We start from the raw sequence: 19,246 nt of genomic DNA, 5'->3' as shown, positions 1-19,246 counted from the left end.
CACTGAATTCTTATTCGCCACGTAAAAGGACTTTTTAAATGTATAATGTCTGTATTGTACAAAGCCCTTTCTCCGATATTCTCGCATTTAGAAAACCCAAAGATTTGCATTAGGTTTTCCCAATTTTATATTATTATTTTTTGTTTATTAGGTTTTTAGAGTTACGCAAGGCTATGTGATTTTTAGACTAAGGAGCACGAACCATTCCACTGTTGTGATTTCTAGTATAGTTACTTACACCTTGTAAAGGTTTATACTTGCACTATTTTAATCTGTATGGTTTCTCGTTGATCTTAAATTTTATATCTGAATTTCTTTTCTATAAGTTTTTAAAATCGCCAAAAGATTGCCTTAATATTTGTCACATTTTATCATTGATTTTCTAAAATATAAATTTTTAAATCCATAATCAATTATTGGGTGATTTTAAAAGTTTTGAGTGAAATCGAGTGCTTTACTTCAGTTTGACCAAAGACATTCAATTCTGGGGTCAAAGCACTTTAAATTTTCATTTTAAATACTTTGTTAGTAATTGATTTTAGATCTATATAATCGTTAATAAAACTTTGTATTATTTATTTTCAATCTTTTATTTGAAAATAGTTTTTACACATTTACACAAATATGTATTCTTAAAACTAGTGAACATAAAATGTAGATTATAAAGGCACCAGAATGTTACAAATGAAAATGCATAATTATGGCTGTAAATATTCAGTACTATTGCTTATTATTATTGGAAGACATTTTAATATTAAAATATTTTGACTTTAAAATAAACTAAAATAAAGAGTATCATCACAAGTAATGTATATTTCTATTGATCAAATCAATCAGAAAATAATAATATCTAGCGATTTTTTTTTATTCATTTTATGACGAAAATTTATTTGGATAGCTATCATAGCCATAATAATATTGCCAAAAATGCCAATTACATTGACATCTTAGTTGAGTCACCTTTACTCGAGGCGATCTCTGCATATTTTTTTAATTTGAGTATTTCACGTCCATAAAGCCTGGTTTCCACCAAAGCGGAGCGGATCAGAGAATTATTTAGAATAACCAATCAGATTTCGTTCAGTCAGATTGAATTAAATTGTCAGAACAGAATGAAATCTGAATGGTTATTCAAAACATTTCCGCTCCGTTCCGCGTTGGTGGAAGCCGGGCCTTCCTTAGGTACCTATAGAATAGCTGCATGAAGATAAAATGGCACAGTGCAGACTTACCGGCTATATTATACTATCTATTTTTAATTCTAGTGAATAAAAATAGCATTTGTGCTGTGCATACAGGTTGTTTCTATTGGTCGAGTTTGCGAGCCAAAAATAATCTCAAGTTTGGCAGTTCAAAATGTGTTACACTTATCTATTGCTTACTACGTTACCTAATTATATCGGAACGAAAAGTTAAGTGAGTTAATTAGTTAGTTAACTTGAGTTAAGTGTTTTGTATAAGTAGCTTAGTGCCAGCCCTAGGATATAGAAATAGGCGTCAGATGACAACGGGCTTCAAAGTAGCACGCTATCTAATAACTATAGCCACATCGATCGTAATTCGTAATCCTAAAAAGTGTCGCGGTAGGTCGATCTTCAATTATGTATAGACGACTGCACATCATGCTAAAGGCACATTATGGTATAAAATTATCACTTCACGGGATTTATTGCAACAATATCTATTTTAACGGTAAATAATATTTACCCTCCCGACGTTTCGGCTCGGTTGCACGAGTCATGGTCGCGGGCGTTAAAATAGATATTGTTGCAATAAATCCCGTGAAGTGATAATTTTATAGTAAAAAATGCAACATAATAGTTTAAAACATTATGGTATCATATGGAGTACTAATATAATAAGTATAATTTTCAAACAAAAAGGACAGATCGCACATTTTTCTTGCAAATCAATCCTATTATGACTATATGAGACCCCCAAAGTTTATACTGATGTGCTGGCGTCTGTACAATCAAAAGCTAAAATTCTGTTGTCCCGCTTATGAGTTCTTGTCAGTAAGTTTGACCACGACGGCCTTGACTTCTGTGTAGTTGGCCAGCCCGTATGGTCCATTCTCGCGGCCGATACCTGACTGCTTGTAGCCGCCGAATGGCACTTGGTTCGCGAATACGTTGTAGTCGTTCACCCAGATTGTACCCGCCCGGATTGCCTGCGGAATTGAAAGATTAATATGAATATTCACTTAGCACACACACGAAAAAGTGTAAACAGAAAATCAAGCGATCAAAAATAAAATTAAAATGCGCGGTCAAGTTTTCAAACTGGATCAGTGTCGTTTCCCTAAAGGACAGTGCCAATCCATGTATGGAAGTTGGACCAAGTGCTGCCCAGAATGAAACTATAGTGCGTTTTGTTCCTCAGGCCAATACTAATTTGTAAACCGGAGCGCACTGAAATCTATCCCTGGAGTTAAGAGAAAAAAAGAGTTTTGTTTGGAATTATTTACATGCAAAATATCATCGATGTAGGTATACCTACTATGCATAAGATTTCGCGATTTTGGCATTAAATAACACTCGTTATATTGAACTTAACCATACTACATCCGTACACCTTACTTAAGTACGACTTCTACATTATTTATAAGCGATCAAGGGCTGTTGCAGTAGTTTGGTTAGTTGACCGAATTTAATTATTTCCAAAATAGAGCAAGAAGTTTTAGCTTACAATAACTTCAATAATCGATTGTAATACACCAATAAATTGATTTTTCGCAAGGATAGAGAACTAAAACTTCTTGATTCATTTTGAAAGTAATGATTTCTGTCAAGTAACCAAACTATTGCAACAGCGCTAGATCGCTTATAAAGAATGTCTAAGTCGCACTAAAGTAAGGTGTACGGATGCAGTATGGTTAAGTTCAACATAACGTGTGTTATTTAATGCCAAAAACACGAAATCTTATGCGTAGTACGTATACATCGATGATATTTTGTATGAAAATATTTCAAAACAAAACTCTTTTTTTCTCTTAACTCCAGGGATAGATTGCAGTGCGCTTCGGTTTACACATTAGTATTGGTCTGAGAAACAAAATGCACTATGGGTTGATTCTGGGCAGCACTTGGTCCAGACCCTGGCACTATCCTTTAGATTCTAAAATACGGACATCGTTTCAAAGAGCAACGTAACAAAACACCGCGCAAATAAATACCGCCCTCATTAGAAACAAATACGGAAGCCCCGCCTACCTCTTTATATTTTAGACTACACGTTTTTAATTCGCACTTATTACAACGAAGATGACAGTCTGCAACTTATCTGCTGTCTGTAAACTATAAATCGTTTTATCCACGATAACGTGCCCCACCAATTTGTGGTCAAGGGCGAGGAGTTTGATCCGAGCGTCATTATTGTAGTGTGTGTGCACTCATGGATAATGTAGCGTGTACCAATAACACTCAAAAATTAACGGAAGAATAGTGGGGCGCGTCTTCGTGGATGAACCGATCTATAACTAACCTGCGTGAGGTAGTTGACGCGGTCGAGGTCTTTGCTAAAGATGGCGGCTGCTAGCCCATACTCCGAGCGGTTGGCGCGCTGCACTACCTCCTCGATGGAGGAAAACTTCAGGATCTGCTGCACGGGGCCGAAGATCTGCAATGAGCATGCATGGGATGTAGCCAAGTTGTAATTCTTAGTTTGAATGATATACTTACTTAAAATTAGACATCATATTAGTCAACTGACATACCTACTTTTTGGAATTTTTGTAAAAGGCAGTTCTCAAGTTCCTCGTGTGGCAATAGGAGGCTATGACGTCACGTTCGTTCGTTCGTTTCAGCCAAATGACGTCCACTGCTGGACAAAGGCCTCCTCCAAGGTTTTCCACAATGCACGGTCCTGCGCTGCCCGCATCCAGGCTCTTCCCGCGACCTTTACGAGATCGTCGCTCCACCTAGTAGGAGGCCTGCCCACGTTACGTCTTCCAGCCCGTGGTCGCCACTCGAAAACTTTTCTGCCCCAACGGCCATCGTCTCTACGAGCTATGTGCCCCGCCCACTGCCACTTGGTTTTAACAATTCTGCGAGCTATGTCGGTCACTTTGGTTCTCCTGCGGATCTCCTCATTTCTGATTCGATCACGCAGGGAAACTCCAAGCATGGCCCGCTCCATCGCCCTTTGGGTGACCTTGAGCCTTCTTATGAGGCCCATAGTAAGCGACCGTCACATTTTCATATAATTTGTTTGTAAATGCAAAGAACTAAAGAATAGGAACCTTTATCTCATGGATGCAATCTAGGATGGTACACACCTACCTGGTGTATTAAGCAGTCTATAATGAAATTGTCATCTAAAATCGAGACTACGACAAGCACAATAATTGTTTAATATCATGAGTGCCGTTCATGTCAACATGTGACGTTTCATAAACCTTCTAATAACAATGTGTCCTTCTGTGATCTGTTTGTTAATGAGTGGTTCAGTGACGTGAATGTCTTCTATAGATGACCCACGCTGAACTGTCCCACCAAACTCAATGAAATGGGGCACACTGAAAACCAGCGTCGTGGCTTCCCTCACCGGGGGCCACGGCATATGCTGAGTGGGGTCCCATTGCGATGGGCATCGCTGTGCGACAGGGTGGCACTGCTTAGTTTACTTGCTCACTCATTGTATGTTTTATGTCACCTCTGTCTTATTTGCATTTTTTTTTACCTCTTTTGTCTTTTGTGATGTCCATGGCAATAAATGTTTCTTTCTTTCTTTCTTTCAATGACAGGGGGGCGCTACCATCGTTCAACTATATGGTTTCCAACATGGCAAAAATCAGAATCAGCGATCCGGTATTTACGGTGGCGCCCCACTGTCAATGTCATGGATAGGACAGTTCAGTATTTTGGAACTACACTCGCGAGCAAAAGTAAGGAATCACCCCATTCGTTTTGAGTAATCTTTGTAGCTAAACGACTATGAAAATTAAATTAAAAATGGTACCAGTTTAAAGGTTACATTTCAAACTTTAGCTTGATACCATAGATGCATAGATAGTCATTGAGTTCTTCAGATCGTTGGGAACAAAACACCCTTTTGTGTTTTGTTTGATTCCATACTTTTGCTCGTAGGTATACATATATCTATGCGGTGTACCTCAGTCTTAGCGATATCCATGTCGTCCTTCACGTTGGCGAAGACAGTAGGCTGCACGAAGTATCCGCGGTCGCCCGCGCGGGAGCCGCCTGCGGCCAGGGCCGCGCCTTGCTTCTTGCCGCTCTCGATTAGGCTTAAGATTTTAGTTTGCTGCTCGCTATCGATCTGACAAAATGAATGATGTTATTACGGGAGATAAATTAGCCAGTTTCTGTGGGTGAAAATTCCACCTTCGGCTTGATCATCACTTCCCATGACCAGATGATTTTATGAGATGTTTATGGTTCAACGAAAAAGCGAATAAAAAAGATATCAATGTTGAAAACACGACGAAAGCACGTAGAATTCTGTCCAATGACCCCAAGCTACCCATCCTTATCGCTCGCACGTAATTATTATTGCTGTCGCGACTGTGCGACGGATGGTCGCAGTGAGAGTGCAAGCGAGTAAGGATGTCATTGGACGAAATTCTACGTTCTCGGCGACCGGACTTTAGGTGTCCTCATACTAATGATCACCCCAATAAAATCCGAAGACTTTATATTAGGTTTCGACGTCGATATCCCGAGGAAAGATGTTGATGAGTATTTCTCAAAAAAAATGTACATTTTGAAAAAAAAAAGTGTGCTTTGAAACAGTTCAAAAGTTTTATATTTATAAATCATCACACAAAAAAAACACACACACAATTTTGAAGGATGAATATTAATCTTTAAGATAACGAAGAATTATAGCTATAATCCTACTTATTACCAAATATTTAGATATTTTAAAAATAGTCCTTTTTTACCTTTCATACAAAAACCTGTTTGCCACCCTAGCTTTTTCATGTGTTTTTGTTTCATAAAATGCGATACGTAACTAAATTATTGTAAATTTCTTTGTATTATCGTTCTACAGTAATCGCAGTTTCTGTATCAAATTGATTTTCTATGGGGTGTCATAATGAATTGGCAATTTAAAGCAAAAAAACAAAATGAGTCGCTCTCATTTACTATTTCGTTATTTACTCTTTAGTTACGATTTATTTCTACTTTCCCATGGTTTCTGAACAATTCCGTATTTATTTTACACGGACAACAATAGCTGCACTCTACCTAAACAAATAAATTAAAAATACTTGCGGATCAAAAGTACTCAATCATACTACAATTTACGAAAAAATCACGCGTGACGCATATACGTCAGTGGGCAGTCAACTGACATAGACCCGGCGTCTACGAGTGCCAAAGCACGACTGATTTATGCCATTTGATGCACCCGATTTTATAGTATTTTCAAATTAATTTTTCATTTGAAGATTGAAGATAGATATTTTTTCTTTTTCACACAATAATAGTACTATGTTTCTTCTTAAGTATAAAGTAGTTTATGTTGCCAAATGACTTTTAGATTATGAGATGTGACCTGTTTTCTTGCAGTAATTTTCTCGAATTTTGACTATCTTAGACATGATAAAAATGCATTTTAATGAATTAAACATCAAAATTTTCTCAATACACTTTCTTCTTCAGGGTATGCTTATTCTAATGAATACATTCTATCTTCTTACTTGGAAATAAATTTGTTGTAATATTGGTTCAAAGTTGTGCCATCGCGAGTTACCTGGAAATCGGGCTTTCGAAATTCGCTGTTTTCGTAGGCAAAAATCCAATTTGAACGAGATTTTGTCAATAGACATTCCGTAAAAACGTATGATAATTACGATGATATAAGTCAAAAGAAGCTATAACAATAAATTATATGACTAAAATCATTTCGAAATCTGCCAAATTCTGGATTTCTGCATGAAAAATGTGACAACGCTCTTAAGTTAAAGCTAGCAGTAACAACACTGGACTGGCATCGACAGTTATGTCAATCTCAGGATTTCAGTCAGTCCCAGCGTAATTTAGTAATTTTTGTGGTCACTGATCAACAAAACTAATCTTATGACTGCTAATAACCTGTAAATCAGACACAAAATAATTTACAGATCGTTTCATCCACGAAGACGTGCCCCACCAATTTTTGGTCAGAGTTTGATCAATCAAGCAATCCGAGCGTCATTATTTGTGCGTATGCACTCATGGATAATTTTGTGCACATACTGATAACACTCTAACATTAGCGGAAGAATGGTGGGGCGCGTCTTCGTGGATGAAACGAGCTATACACGTTTTAAATACTAATATCTTTTAAATGTTAATCCTCACCAGCGCAGCAGCACTGGCCCATATTATAAAACAGAGCCATATGAGCAGCCTCGACCGCCTTGGGCAGGTCGACGTCGCCGAAGATGATGTTGGGCGACTTGCCGCCCAACTCCAGAGTTATGCGCTTGATGGAGTCTGCCGCGCCGCGCTGGATCAGCTTGCCTACCTCGGTGGAACCTGAATACCAACAAAATTCATCAGCTACTTAATAAGTAGTAAGCTTGTTTTGTATGGGACAAAAATAAATAATTTATTTATTATTAATAGTATTATGATGACAGATCCATTTACGTGATTTTCTAAGGGTGATATCTCGGGAAGTTTTTATACTACCGACAACAACAATTATTTATTTAACCATTGTTTCTATTATTAAGGGGTCATCCATCATACCTATTCACCAGGCATGTATCTACATAGACATTGTATACTATTCATAGACCTTAAGATCTAGGTACTGCTATTATTATTATTGCTAGGTATCTTTACTGTTATCGGTTAACTTTTAAGTTTGTTTGTTATAGTGTCAATTTCAAATGCTCAGCTTTTTTTATGCGAACAGCGGATATATTTTTTCGTCAAGAAAAGCGAGATTCCAGCGTGAGGGACGCAGGGTGTGTCAGGTACTCAAATAACTGAAACCACACTGAAACGTTCTCATATTTACCAGTGAAGGCGATCTTATTGACGTCGGGGTGGTCGACGAGCGCGGCGCCCGCGTCGCCGAAGCCCGGCAGCATGTTGACCACGCCCGGGGGAAATCCAGCCTCCTGGAAAGGTAACAGTATGTCAGTATATCTTTGGGACTATTCCCTCTTATTCCGCCCGCTGCAACTCCTGAGTAGCCAAGATCTACAGCTTGACCGTACCATACAAGCCGTGTGGTGACAACAGAGTAGAATACATTTGTACCAACCCCTACTTTTCCCGCGGGTGTCGTAAGAGGCGACTTACGGACTACACATTAAACAGAGAACGGGCAGCAGCGCTCTCTGAAAAACATCAATCTTTTAAACTGCGATCTCCAACCCGCCTGCCAAGCGTGGAGATTATGGTAAACCCTCCACTATAGTGGAGGAGGCTATGAGCCTCAGCAGTGGACTGTAAAGGGCTAGTTAAGGTCAACTTTGTCCCGCGGGGGAAGTTAAACTGTGATTGGATCCGCACCGAAATTAATGAACAGCATCAATCCTCCTATGTTAGGAGGAAATCGAAATGAAGATCAGCTGATCGTACCTTGACGAGCTGCGCGAGATAGAGCGCGGTGAGCGACGCAGTTGCCGATGCCAGCGCCTGATATGGAGACTAGACGATGACGAATGGAGTTTTGTGCGTCTAGATCACGGCTTCCCAAACTATGGGTCGTGACCCAGTGGTGGGTCGCGAGCGAACATTGAGTGGGCCCTGCCAGTAGAACGACGACACACCACCCTACCAATCCAACCACTGGGCAGCGGGCGAAATTTCCTATAGGTGGGTCCCGAAACTCCCGAATTTGGGAATGTGTATTAGATGAGTCGTAGCCCAGACAACTTTGGAAACCACTGGTCTAGATCATACCTTGACAAGCTGTGCGAGATAGAGCGCAGTGAGCGGCGTCTGCTTGGCGGGCTTCATGACGACGCAGTTGCCGGTGGTCAGCCATCAAGAGAGAGAGGGAAGTTCCATGGGATTCCAAACCCTTCAATTTATCTTTAGATCATCAGTAAGGGTCATTCTACAGAAGTCGAGACTGATGATTAATGATGTTTTGTGTCCAGCCGCCCCAGGAAGCGCGTCACGATAAAATCATCTCGTCTACTTTATATGACAAATGTATGAGCTTATCGATATCGATAAAAAATGATAAGCTGATCGTACCTTGACGAGCTGCGCGAGATAGAGCGCGGTGAGCGGCGTCTGTTCCGCGGGCTTCATGACGACGCAGTTGCCGGTGGTCAGCGCCGGACCAAGTTTCCATGCTGCCATCAGGAGAGGGAAGTTCCATGGGATGATCCCTCCATTTATCTCTAGTTAATTAGTAAGGGTCATTCTACAGAAGTCGAGACTGATGATTGATGTTTTGTGTCCAGCCGCCCCAGGAAGCGCGTCACGATAAAATAATTTCGTCTACTTTATATGACAAATTTATGAGCTTATCGATATCGATAAAAAATGCCTCGATAAGCTGATCGTACCTTGAAGAGCTGCGCGAGATAGAGCGCGGTGAGCGGCGTCTGTTCCGCGGGCTTCATGACGACGCAGTTGCCGGTGGCCAGCGCCGGACCCAGCTTCCACGCCACCATCAAGAGAGGGAAGTTCCATGGGATGAACCCTCCATTTACCTCTAGTTAATTAGAAAGGGTCATTCTCTAGCAGTGGAGACTAGATGACCTGATGATCAATGGTGTTTTGTGTGTCCAGCCGGTCGAAGAAGCGCGTCACGATAAAATCATATCGTCGATTTTAGATGACAAATGTACGAGCTTATCGATGACGATAGTTGATATAATGGCGCATCTATAATGCGAAAGTAACTCTGTCTGTCTGTTTGTCTGTCTCGCTTTCACGCCTAAACCACTGAACCGATTTTGATGAAATTTGGCATAGATATTGTTTGAGTCCCGGGAAAGGACATAGGATAGTTTTTATCTCGGTTTTTAAAACAGGGACGCGCGCGATAAAGTTTTTCTGTGACAGACAAAATTCCACGCGGGCGAAGCCGCGGGCGGAAAGCTAGTGTTGATATAAATCAAGCTACGCGAGGTAGAGGCCTTCATGACGACGCAGAGGGTGGTCAGCGCCGGACCAAGCCGCCATTAATTAGCAGAGGGCAGTCCTCCTGCAATGGGGTCTAGATGACCTGATGATGAAGTCTTTTGTCCGGATCGTACCTTAACCAGCTGAGCTAGATAGAGCGCGGTGAGCGGCGTCTGCTCCGCGGGCTTCATGACGACGCAGTTGCCGGTGGCCAGCGCCGGGCCGAGTTTCCAAGCAGCCATTAAAAGAGGGAAGTTCCATGGGATGATCTGTCCGCATACACCTGACGACGAAAAAAATTACATGAGAATTCACAACATGTAGGTATCGAACTATGAGGTTTAGGTATATTTTGGTTGTTAAAATATGAACTTCCTCATAGGTCGTTATAAAGTATTTGAGGAAAATAACAAAATAAGTAATCAAATTCACATTTGACGAAGACTTGAAAATCTGTCGACTTTTAAATCTACCACCACAAACCACAACACAATACCTACTTACAATTTCACGACTATAGTGTGTAAAAATGCACCTGTAATATCTATCATACAAACGGCGAAATATTAATATCTTAGGTTCTCTATCACTTCCGCCACGTCCGCCATAGTAAGTAGCCGTGTATGGTTGTTGCCAAACGACTCTAGACCCTAAGGTCCTTTTCACACGTCCCGGTTGCCGGGTATCCGGTGGTGAAGTGTATGGGCATGGTACGTAGCTTTCACATGTTCCGGCGTAATTAATCCGGCATGCCCATACACTCCACCACCGGGTACCCGGCACCGGATAGCCGGCAACCGGGACGTGTGAAAAGGACCTAACGCTGTGTGTCACGGTGCATTACCGACGGGCTCGTGGCGCGTGTAGGTGAAGTACTTCCCGTCGGCGGGCAGCACGTGGCCGTGGTTCTTGTGGCCCAGTGACGTAGTGAGCTTGTTGCCGAGCGACTCTAGACCCTAACGCTGTGTGTCACGGTGCATTAGGCCTCAGCCTCGAACATAGCGGGCAGCGGGGCGGCGGCGGCGGCGGCGCGGGAGCGGCAGGATCTTATGCGTAAAATCAAATAGACCGGTTCTCGAAAACAGCGGCGCAGCAGCGGCGCCGGAGCGGGCAACGAGCGGGCAGCGCACTCCTTCTTTTGCCCACAATAAATCGCGCGTTAGGAATAAATTTGAATCGAAATAAAATTGTCGCCGTTGTTCAGACATTTCGTTAGCGAATAAAAACAAATTATCTCGACAACACAACCCCGAACACAACACTTCGCCGCTAAAGCGCCGCGCGAGCTGCCCGCTTGTTTCGAGAATGGGTCTGCGTTGCCCGCCCCGCTCCCGCGCCGCCGCCGCTCCCGCCCCGCTGCCCGCTAAGTTCGAGGCTGAGGCCTTACCGACGGGCTCGTGGCGCGTGTAGGTGAAGTACTTCCCGTCGGCAGGCAGCACGTGGCCGTGGTTCTTGTCGGCCCAGCCGGCGTAGTAGCGCAGGTTCTTGATCACGGCCGCCACGTCCCCGTAATACGCCGCCGTGTATGGCTTGCCGTTGTCGAACGTCTCTAAACTCTGAAAAGATTGTTTAAGTTCTAAAAAGAGCTTCAAGTCAAGTATCAGAATAAGGGGTCGGAGTTGCCGACTCGAGATCCGAGGAACGCGGGTTTGAATCCCACCGCCGCTCGACTATTGTGGTGGGCCCACTCGTAACACAAGCTTATTTAGCTTAACACGAGGGGCTAATGGGACTATTAGTAATTTGGGCAATACAAATTGCTAATAATCTTTAAAAAAAAAGTATGTAGATAAAGGTCTCTAATAATAAGCACCTCATGCAGCACAAAATACTGTCAGAAATAACGTGCAAAAGTTTGAATTCAAAGCAGTCTTTATTTTGGCGGAGTTATCGCTAAGACTAGAATATCACTATTATGGAAGCAATAAACGTATTGAGTATAAATTCACCCTATTAGCTGTCAATTGTCTCGGCTGTTATCTGTCTGTATATTTTTGCCCTCTGGACATGTGGTCCGACTGCTTTGTCCGACTAATCGGACCACGTGAAATTTTTTTTTCCTGTTGGTTCGATTAATCGGACTACAAGAAATCGCAATTCCACTTCGTCCGACTAATCGGACTTGAAATAAATTAAGGGTAGTATGCAACAAAATCGATCCATGGAAACTATTTCTCGTGACAATTTCATATTAACTACCAATGCGATGCTCTTTTGTCATAATAATAACAAGAGCTTCCTCGTGAACGCTTGGCATGGAAAGGTTCACTGTTAAATAAATTTATAATAATAAATTTAAATTAATATTGATTTGAGTAAATTAATACAAATATGTAAAGGTATAAATAATTTTAATTAAAGATTGTTTCAGTCAATGTAAAACGACCTCCTTTTAGTTCAATTCAAAGTTCAACTGAATTGAACTTTCAGGAAAAAACACCGTAAAGGCAACTTTCTTAAGTAATCTTTCAAGGAAGTTGAAATAAACGGATTATTTTTTATAAACATTTCCGAAATGTTTATATTATTATAGATAGGTCATGTAGGTATTCATTTGTTTTCCACATTTTCAATAGGGATGTTTCCTGGGTAAAAAGCAAGAGTTTTAATTAGTCCGTCAGTTAGCTTATCAAAAAATACTCGACACCTATTTTTCACTTTTTAAAACTAATGAAAATGTAAAGAGATAGAGTGTGCCAAAGTTCTAAAGAAAAGGCCCGTGACGTCAGTGAGTGCTTAAAAGTGCTGCACTTTGTGACCTCGCGCGGAACTTCAACGCACTAAGTATAACCCTTAACCACTGACGTCCGTACGTGGTACGTCGGTCAAACGGTTTTTCGTTCAAAACTTCATTTTGTGCGGGAATTTTTGCGTGTCCTTCTTTGTAATTATTTGTTTGATTGACAATTAAAAATATATACGTGTCCAATATTTTTTTATATTAAAATTGACGGACTAAAAAATTTTTTTTAGGAAACTAGCCTAAAAAATCAATCAAAAATATTCAATAGATTTATTATAGTTGAATTTTTAGGAAAATATTATATTCCGTTTATTTCAAATTTCTAGAAAAAATATGAAAACTATGGATTTTTTTTCCTGAAAGTTCTACTCAGTTAAACTTTGATTTGAACTAAAAGGACTAATAGGTCTGTTATAGTTTTTCAATTAAGAAAATGCAATTAAAAAGTGTTGAGTTAAGGAAATAATAAATGTATCTTTCTTTCTTGCTTTCAAATAGGTTGGGCGGTTAAATGTCGGACCATGTAACCTTAAGAACAGAAAGTCTTGATAGTCCGACTCCTTAATCGAACCAACAGGAGAAAAAAGTTCACGTGGTCCGATTAGTCGGACAAAGCAGTCGGACCACGTGTCCAGAGGGTATTTTTGTAATTTTTATTAGATAATGCTAATTTTATACTCTTTAGGATTCCAAGGCTACTGCAATTTAGTTCAGTCATGCGCATATTTGTTTTGTGTATCAAGTCCTGCATTTCAACGAGATATCACATTTGATGGCGCAAGTAAACTATGCAGGAAATTGATACGTATAGTATAAACACGCAATTCGGTTAGTTTCGCTGTGGTTTCGCCGTGTGTCGCCCATACTTCGGTGTGCGGGCTCGCGCTCCGTCTAGGTCTATTTCCCGCATAGTGTACTTACGCCATAATGTTGTGTACATTAACGTACACCCTGCGGTCTTGTCTTGAAGTTAGATAAAGAAACAGCAGTAGTATTACAGATATTTATAGCCTTTATCAAAGCAACACGGCCATCATGTCGTGATTCTGATAACCTAGCGATTGATACCATGTTGTACAGTTGACTAATAAGATTAATGAAAGTCATAGTCATACAATCAGATTAAGTAGGTAATATGCCGTTCGGTCAAGTAAACGAGTATCATTTTCAGATAACGTTTATCGAATCATGGACATAGACGCTGAAACCGTCAATTACAAAGCTTTGTAAACTTGGCAAACTTGCTAGCTAGTGTGGGCATAATTATTAAACAAACATGTTTCGTTTCGACAAAAAAGCGTGATTTAAATGTTAAGTACCTACATACAATAACCTTGACTTAACATAACATAAGCGTACAGTTGAATTAACAGCCGATGTATGTAAAATAAACTGGTTTGTTATAAATAACAAGGAAAATAAGAGCCTTTTCACATACCAATGATTTTAGAGCGTTTTTTCAGCGAGATTGCGACGGTCGCCAATTTAAGTTCTTCTTGCCTTTTGACTCTTTAATTCAGTGAAGTCTCTAAGAGTGAAGATGCAAAACGATTTTTACGACGTCTATGGTGATCCTAATTACTCGTTAATGAGGGTATTACCCCCCACCCCAAGGCATCCAGGCTCTTCCCGTGGCCCACCAGATCGTCGGTCCATCTATTGGGGGGTCTAGTAGTCGCTATGGAAATCCTTGGGGGAGGCCTTTGTCCAGCAGCGGACGTCATTTGGCTGAAACGAACGAACGCCTATTACAGTAAACTCACCGCCAAGTAAGTCCTGTCTCTCTCGACGAGGTCCGCCAACCTGTTGAGGAGGTATCCGCGCTCCGATGCATCCATGCGCCTCCACGGTGATCCCAGCCTAATGAACAAATTATAATAATCAGGCCAAGTGTTCATGTACAGTGAAAAGTTTTCACCAGAGAAGGGATGCAACTTTAAATCCCTAATCAGCGTCATTGAGAAGTGTAAAAGCATATTATTCGGAATACGTAATGCAATAAAGAATTAAGTATTGAGTATTGAGGGAGCTTTTTTTCGCGAGCTTTAAATGTCGAAATCACGAGACACACCCGATAAAAAAAATGTGAACTGATTTGTGTATTATTATTATTATTGGTTTTTGGGCCTTCATTTGCGCCAGCTCGACCAGGTTTGATCTATTGTGGCAGCCCTTGTCTTTAGAGTTCTCTGCTTAGTCCCGTTGAGTCTAGCCTGATTTGAGTAGCTAGGATCAATCAATCAATCATTTATTGTGCCAGTTATAGAAAGATGCCAGATCGAAAGGCCAAAAATAAAACCCCAACCAAGGTTGCAAGTAGTGACTTGGACACTGAGCTCAAACAAAAACTAAATTAATCAGGGAAACTGTAGAAATACAGCTTTCAATTTAAATTGATGATAATTTAGTAGTTAGTAACAAACAGAAACAATTCAGTACACCTGGGGGAAAAGTTTAATCCCACTAAAAACATTCTGTAAAAAACTAGCCAAGTCTCGATGGAGCTGCTTGTTTATCTCTAAAAAGTAATGAAATCTAGACAAAGTCGTGCCAAGTCTATGGTTCCTTACTGCGATTTCTTTATTATTATAGTTAATGTTGTGTGACTTGGCCGTTGAAGGGTACAAAACCAGGTGCTCCATGATACCATTGCACCAATCTGTCGCCAGAACCGCTACCCATTGACGATGGAAAATTGCCACTTGGAAAACGTTGATTCAACAATAACCATTCAATTGTAGGTTTAATAAAGCTGCGTATTTCAATAATACTTATGTATGATTATCTTAATAAAGATTGTTCAACGGCCAAGTCACACAACATTAACTATAATAATAAAGAAATCGCAGTAAGGAACCATAGACTTGGCACGACTTTGTCTAGATTTCATTACTTTTTAGAGATAAACAAGCAGCTCCATCGAGACTTGGCTAGTTTTTTACAGAATGTTTTTAGTGGGATTTCACTTCTTTTTGTAGAAAGTGGCAAAATTATTTAACGTCGTCGTTTTATCGATATTTTTTTACGATATTAAACACAAATAAACTCAACGACCTTTAAAATGGACAACGAATCAGAATTGTTTTAATAACATAACCTTAGCGAACCTTACAATATAATAAACGAAATCAACGAACTGCAAATTTACACAACATCAACTTAATCGACGGGGGGCTCTAGAAAGGAAAAAATCTGGACACCGCTTGGACGCCGCTAGCGCCATCTAGCGGTGAGCGATACAGGCGAACACCACGGTGCCGGAGTAGTATTGATTATGAATGTGGTGTTACTCCAGATCTTCGATTTTCCTAGTTCTTATAGTTTTCCCTTTATGTGGCCATTAAACCCTAACTCTGTACCAAATTTCAGCTCTCTGAGTTGATGGGAAGTACTAGTTCTATTTTGATGATCATCAGTGAGTGAGTGAGTGAGTGAGTGTCGTAAATGCGAAACTTTGCTTTCGCATAACTTCGGAACTAAATGACCTACAGACTTGAAATTTTGGATTTTAAGTATGTGATTATAGCTTACTAGATGACGAAAATTTCTGCGTTCTGGACTTATCCAGAGGTTCTCAAATAGGGGCCTGAAAATGCGGCGAAATGGTTCCAGTAAAGGATGGTACGGCAGTGTTTGCTTCGCGCTCGACTTGGCGGGGGCACTACCGTGCCCCCAGATCAAGTAAGTTTCCTCATGTAAGATATAAAATTCATTATAATCATTTACAAAAATATAACAAGCTACATTTTAGTTTAACATGTTTTATTATTAGTATTGATATTTAATGATTTTATCAAGACACATTAATAATATGTATAGGTATCTATACAGGGTGTTAGGTAAATGGGTATATGAGCTGACACTAGCCCATGTTAACATGGTCATATTAATGGTATGGTGAAGTCAGAAATTTGATATCATCATTTGTTTTTTTTTATTTTCATACAAAATAAATTTTATAAAATCCGATTTGTATGAAAATTAAAATAATTAAAATGAAAATACCAATTTTCTGACTTCACCATACCATTTATATGACCATGTTAACATGGGCTAGTGCCGGCTCATATACCCATTTACCTAACATCCTGTATATAGACGGTAATTTCCATTCATTAGCTTAGCTGTAAATTAACATGTTTCTTATGTGTAAACAATTGTAAGTGTTTAAGACATTGTTTGTGGGATTGTTAACGAGAATATGCAATTCAAATGAGTATCATAGGAGTTATGAATGAATATTGAATAAAATTACTGTATTCTATTAGTCACTAACATTCAATGTAACAATAACTTGATTAATATGTTTTATCAATTATAAATTTTATTGAAATAGTATTTTAAAAATAGTTAACATTCATATTTTAACTACATAATTTGGTAAATTAAATGTTTATTATGTAAGGATGTTTGAGGCCATTTATGGAATCATCATCATCAGTTCAGCCACAGGACATCCACTACTGAACAAAGGCCTCCTCCAATGACAATGGGATAGGTGACAAAAAATAATTCAATATTCACCTGTAAAGGAATTAGTTATAGGTAATGAGATTGTTTTAGTGCTTAGTAGAGCTTAGTTTATTCCCTGAATAAATACTTACTTAAAAGCATCATTGGCAGCTTTGACTGCAATATCTACGTCAGTCTTGCCAGCCTGCTGCACGTCTGCGATCACTTCCCCTATAGCCGGGTTCTCTGTCTTGAAAGTTTTGCCATCTGATGACTTCACCCATTCATTGTTGATGAATAACTGCAGGAGAAAAAGATGATAAAAGTTTAAGGTGGTGATTAGTATCTGGTATGTTTCCTAGACTACCCTAGGGTTGGTACTTGGTCCATATCTGATCTCCTAACCCTCCCCTATTAATGTACACTTACAACTAGTGCTTTAGTAATACCACAATCACGAAACTACCTCTACTTCCTTAGGAATAATTAGTAAGTAAATAAAGTCTAAGGTGATATAGAGGAAAGCCATACCGGTTTCTGTAGATTATCTACTAAACTTGTTTATCGCCTATTAGAGTTGAGTCAAGAGGTTCTGCCGGTCTTCTAAGCTGCCGGTTTAAAAAGGTCGTAATTGACTTCTTTTTAAAGTAGGTATAACTTATAAACTATGGGTATACTATACTTAAAAAACCTCTATATAGAGTTCGGCAGCGGAATAAAACTAGATCAGTTAAATTAGGGCTGTTAATTCTTTAAAAATAAGCTGGAATCAATATTCAAAGTACTTACACCTGTGTACAAAATTTCAGGGTTAGTGTGAGGTGCTGGAGCTGTAGCAGTAGCGAAATTAGCTTTTTGCAGTCGCACAATTTTAACAATGTTTCGTAACATTTTAATGCTGATGTGCTTCTCAAATAATTAAACAACAAAGACGAACGAATACCGGTCGTCTGCGAGGTAAAAAAAGCACTAACTGAACTAGCTACGATCTTTGAGACTAGAGCCATTTTAATATCTTCTGACATTTAGACGTTGAATTGTATTCGTCATAAGTAACACTTGACCGATTTCTATTGGTAGATAGATGATTATATCCCATAGTTCCGACGCCAGCAATGTATGCGTAGTAGCATCACACGTCAAACTTGACAACCACTATTGTAGTGCTGTTACCCTACCTGGCCTATCGATATAATGTAATGTTTATTTACGTTAAAAAATCGGTTACAAAAAATGAAAACAATACAAATCAACATTATGAACAAAAATTTGCTTTGGCTGTGAATTTTTGCTAAGAATATTGTAGGCATGGCACCCAAGATTATAAATAAATTACCAAAAGACATTAGATTAATTGAACATCTAAATTCATTTAAAAAAACTTTACTGACTTATTTAATTAATAAATGTTATTATAATATATCTGAATTCTTTGACGATAAATCTAATTAGTTTATGTAACTGCCAAATTTTATTGTTGTCTGACAAATTGTATGCTCTTTGAGCGGAACATAGTGATACTACCTAATGTAACATGTCACCATTTTACCTATGATTCACAATAAATGATTTTGTATTTGTATTTGTATTTGTGTCAACGAAACGTACTCAAGAGCAGTGCCCCGACTGCGCCCTAATTTTATAACGTCTCCAATACATTGGCGCTTCTTCACCTGAGCCCCGATTACGGTAACTTTTATAACGTCTACAATCCAGACGCGTTTCTGATTCTGCGATACGATTGGTCTAAACAGCTGACGTAAGCTGTTGAACGACCAATCGTATCGCAGAATCGAGAAGCGTGTCTGGATTGTTGACGTTAAAAATTACCGTAATCGGGGCTCTGTTACGCTCCGTTTTTCATTCCAGCTGAGGTGAAAATTCGGTATCGCGGTAAAGTTCACACGCAAACAAAGACGAAACAACGAATTTAATCACTTTCCAATAAAAGTCCGCACACCTTATTTTTTCACAAAAAAAAAACAGCAAAATTAAATGTTCGTGA

General features: G+C 39.5%; 1 protein-coding gene across 1 annotated transcript; it reads right to left on the bottom strand.

Annotated features, from left to right (window-relative positions):
• Window positions 1–1,383: 1,383 nt before the first annotated feature.
• On the bottom strand, window positions 1,384–18,229 carry Aldh (Aldehyde dehydrogenase). Its single transcript, XM_028306475.1, has 11 exons — window positions 18,031–18,229; window positions 17,394–17,542; window positions 14,553–14,649; window positions 11,434–11,602; window positions 10,181–10,329; window positions 7,975–8,077; window positions 7,308–7,484; window positions 7,203–7,261; window positions 5,113–5,277; window positions 3,484–3,618; window positions 1,384–2,170 (listed from the first exon to the last, which is right to left on the bottom strand). The coding sequence occupies exons 1-11, from the start codon at window positions 18,130–18,132 to the stop codon at window positions 2,000–2,002; spliced, it is 1,476 nt and encodes a 491-aa protein (XP_028162276.1). The 5' UTR covers window positions 18,133–18,229; the 3' UTR covers window positions 1,384–1,999.
• Between the last annotated feature and the right edge of the window lie 1,017 nt (window positions 18,230–19,246).

The sequence above is a fragment of the Ostrinia furnacalis genome, unplaced genomic scaffold (assembly GCF_004193835.3).
Source record: "Ostrinia furnacalis isolate ACB-3 unplaced genomic scaffold, ASM419383v2 OfSCF1955, whole genome shotgun sequence".
NCBI lineage: Eukaryota > Metazoa > Arthropoda > Insecta > Lepidoptera > Crambidae > Ostrinia > Ostrinia furnacalis.
This window is presented reverse-complemented; position numbering and strand designations above follow the sequence as displayed.

What these genes read in the sequence shown, in the direction of transcription:
- Aldh (XM_028306475.1), bottom strand. Translation starts at nt 18,132, where the DNA reads ATGTTACGAAACATTGTTAAAATTGTGCGACTGCAAAAAGCTAATTTC. An exon ending in CTGAAATTTTGTACACAGGT is followed by an intron (nt 17,543 to 18,030) that starts GTAAGTACTTTG and finishes TTTCTCCTGCAG; the next exon opens with TTATTCATCAACAATGAATG. An exon ending in CTAATGTTAGAGTGTTATCA is followed by an intron (nt 5,278 to 7,202) that starts GTATGTGCACAA and finishes TCATTTTGTCAG; the next exon opens with ATCGATAGCGAGCAGCAAAC.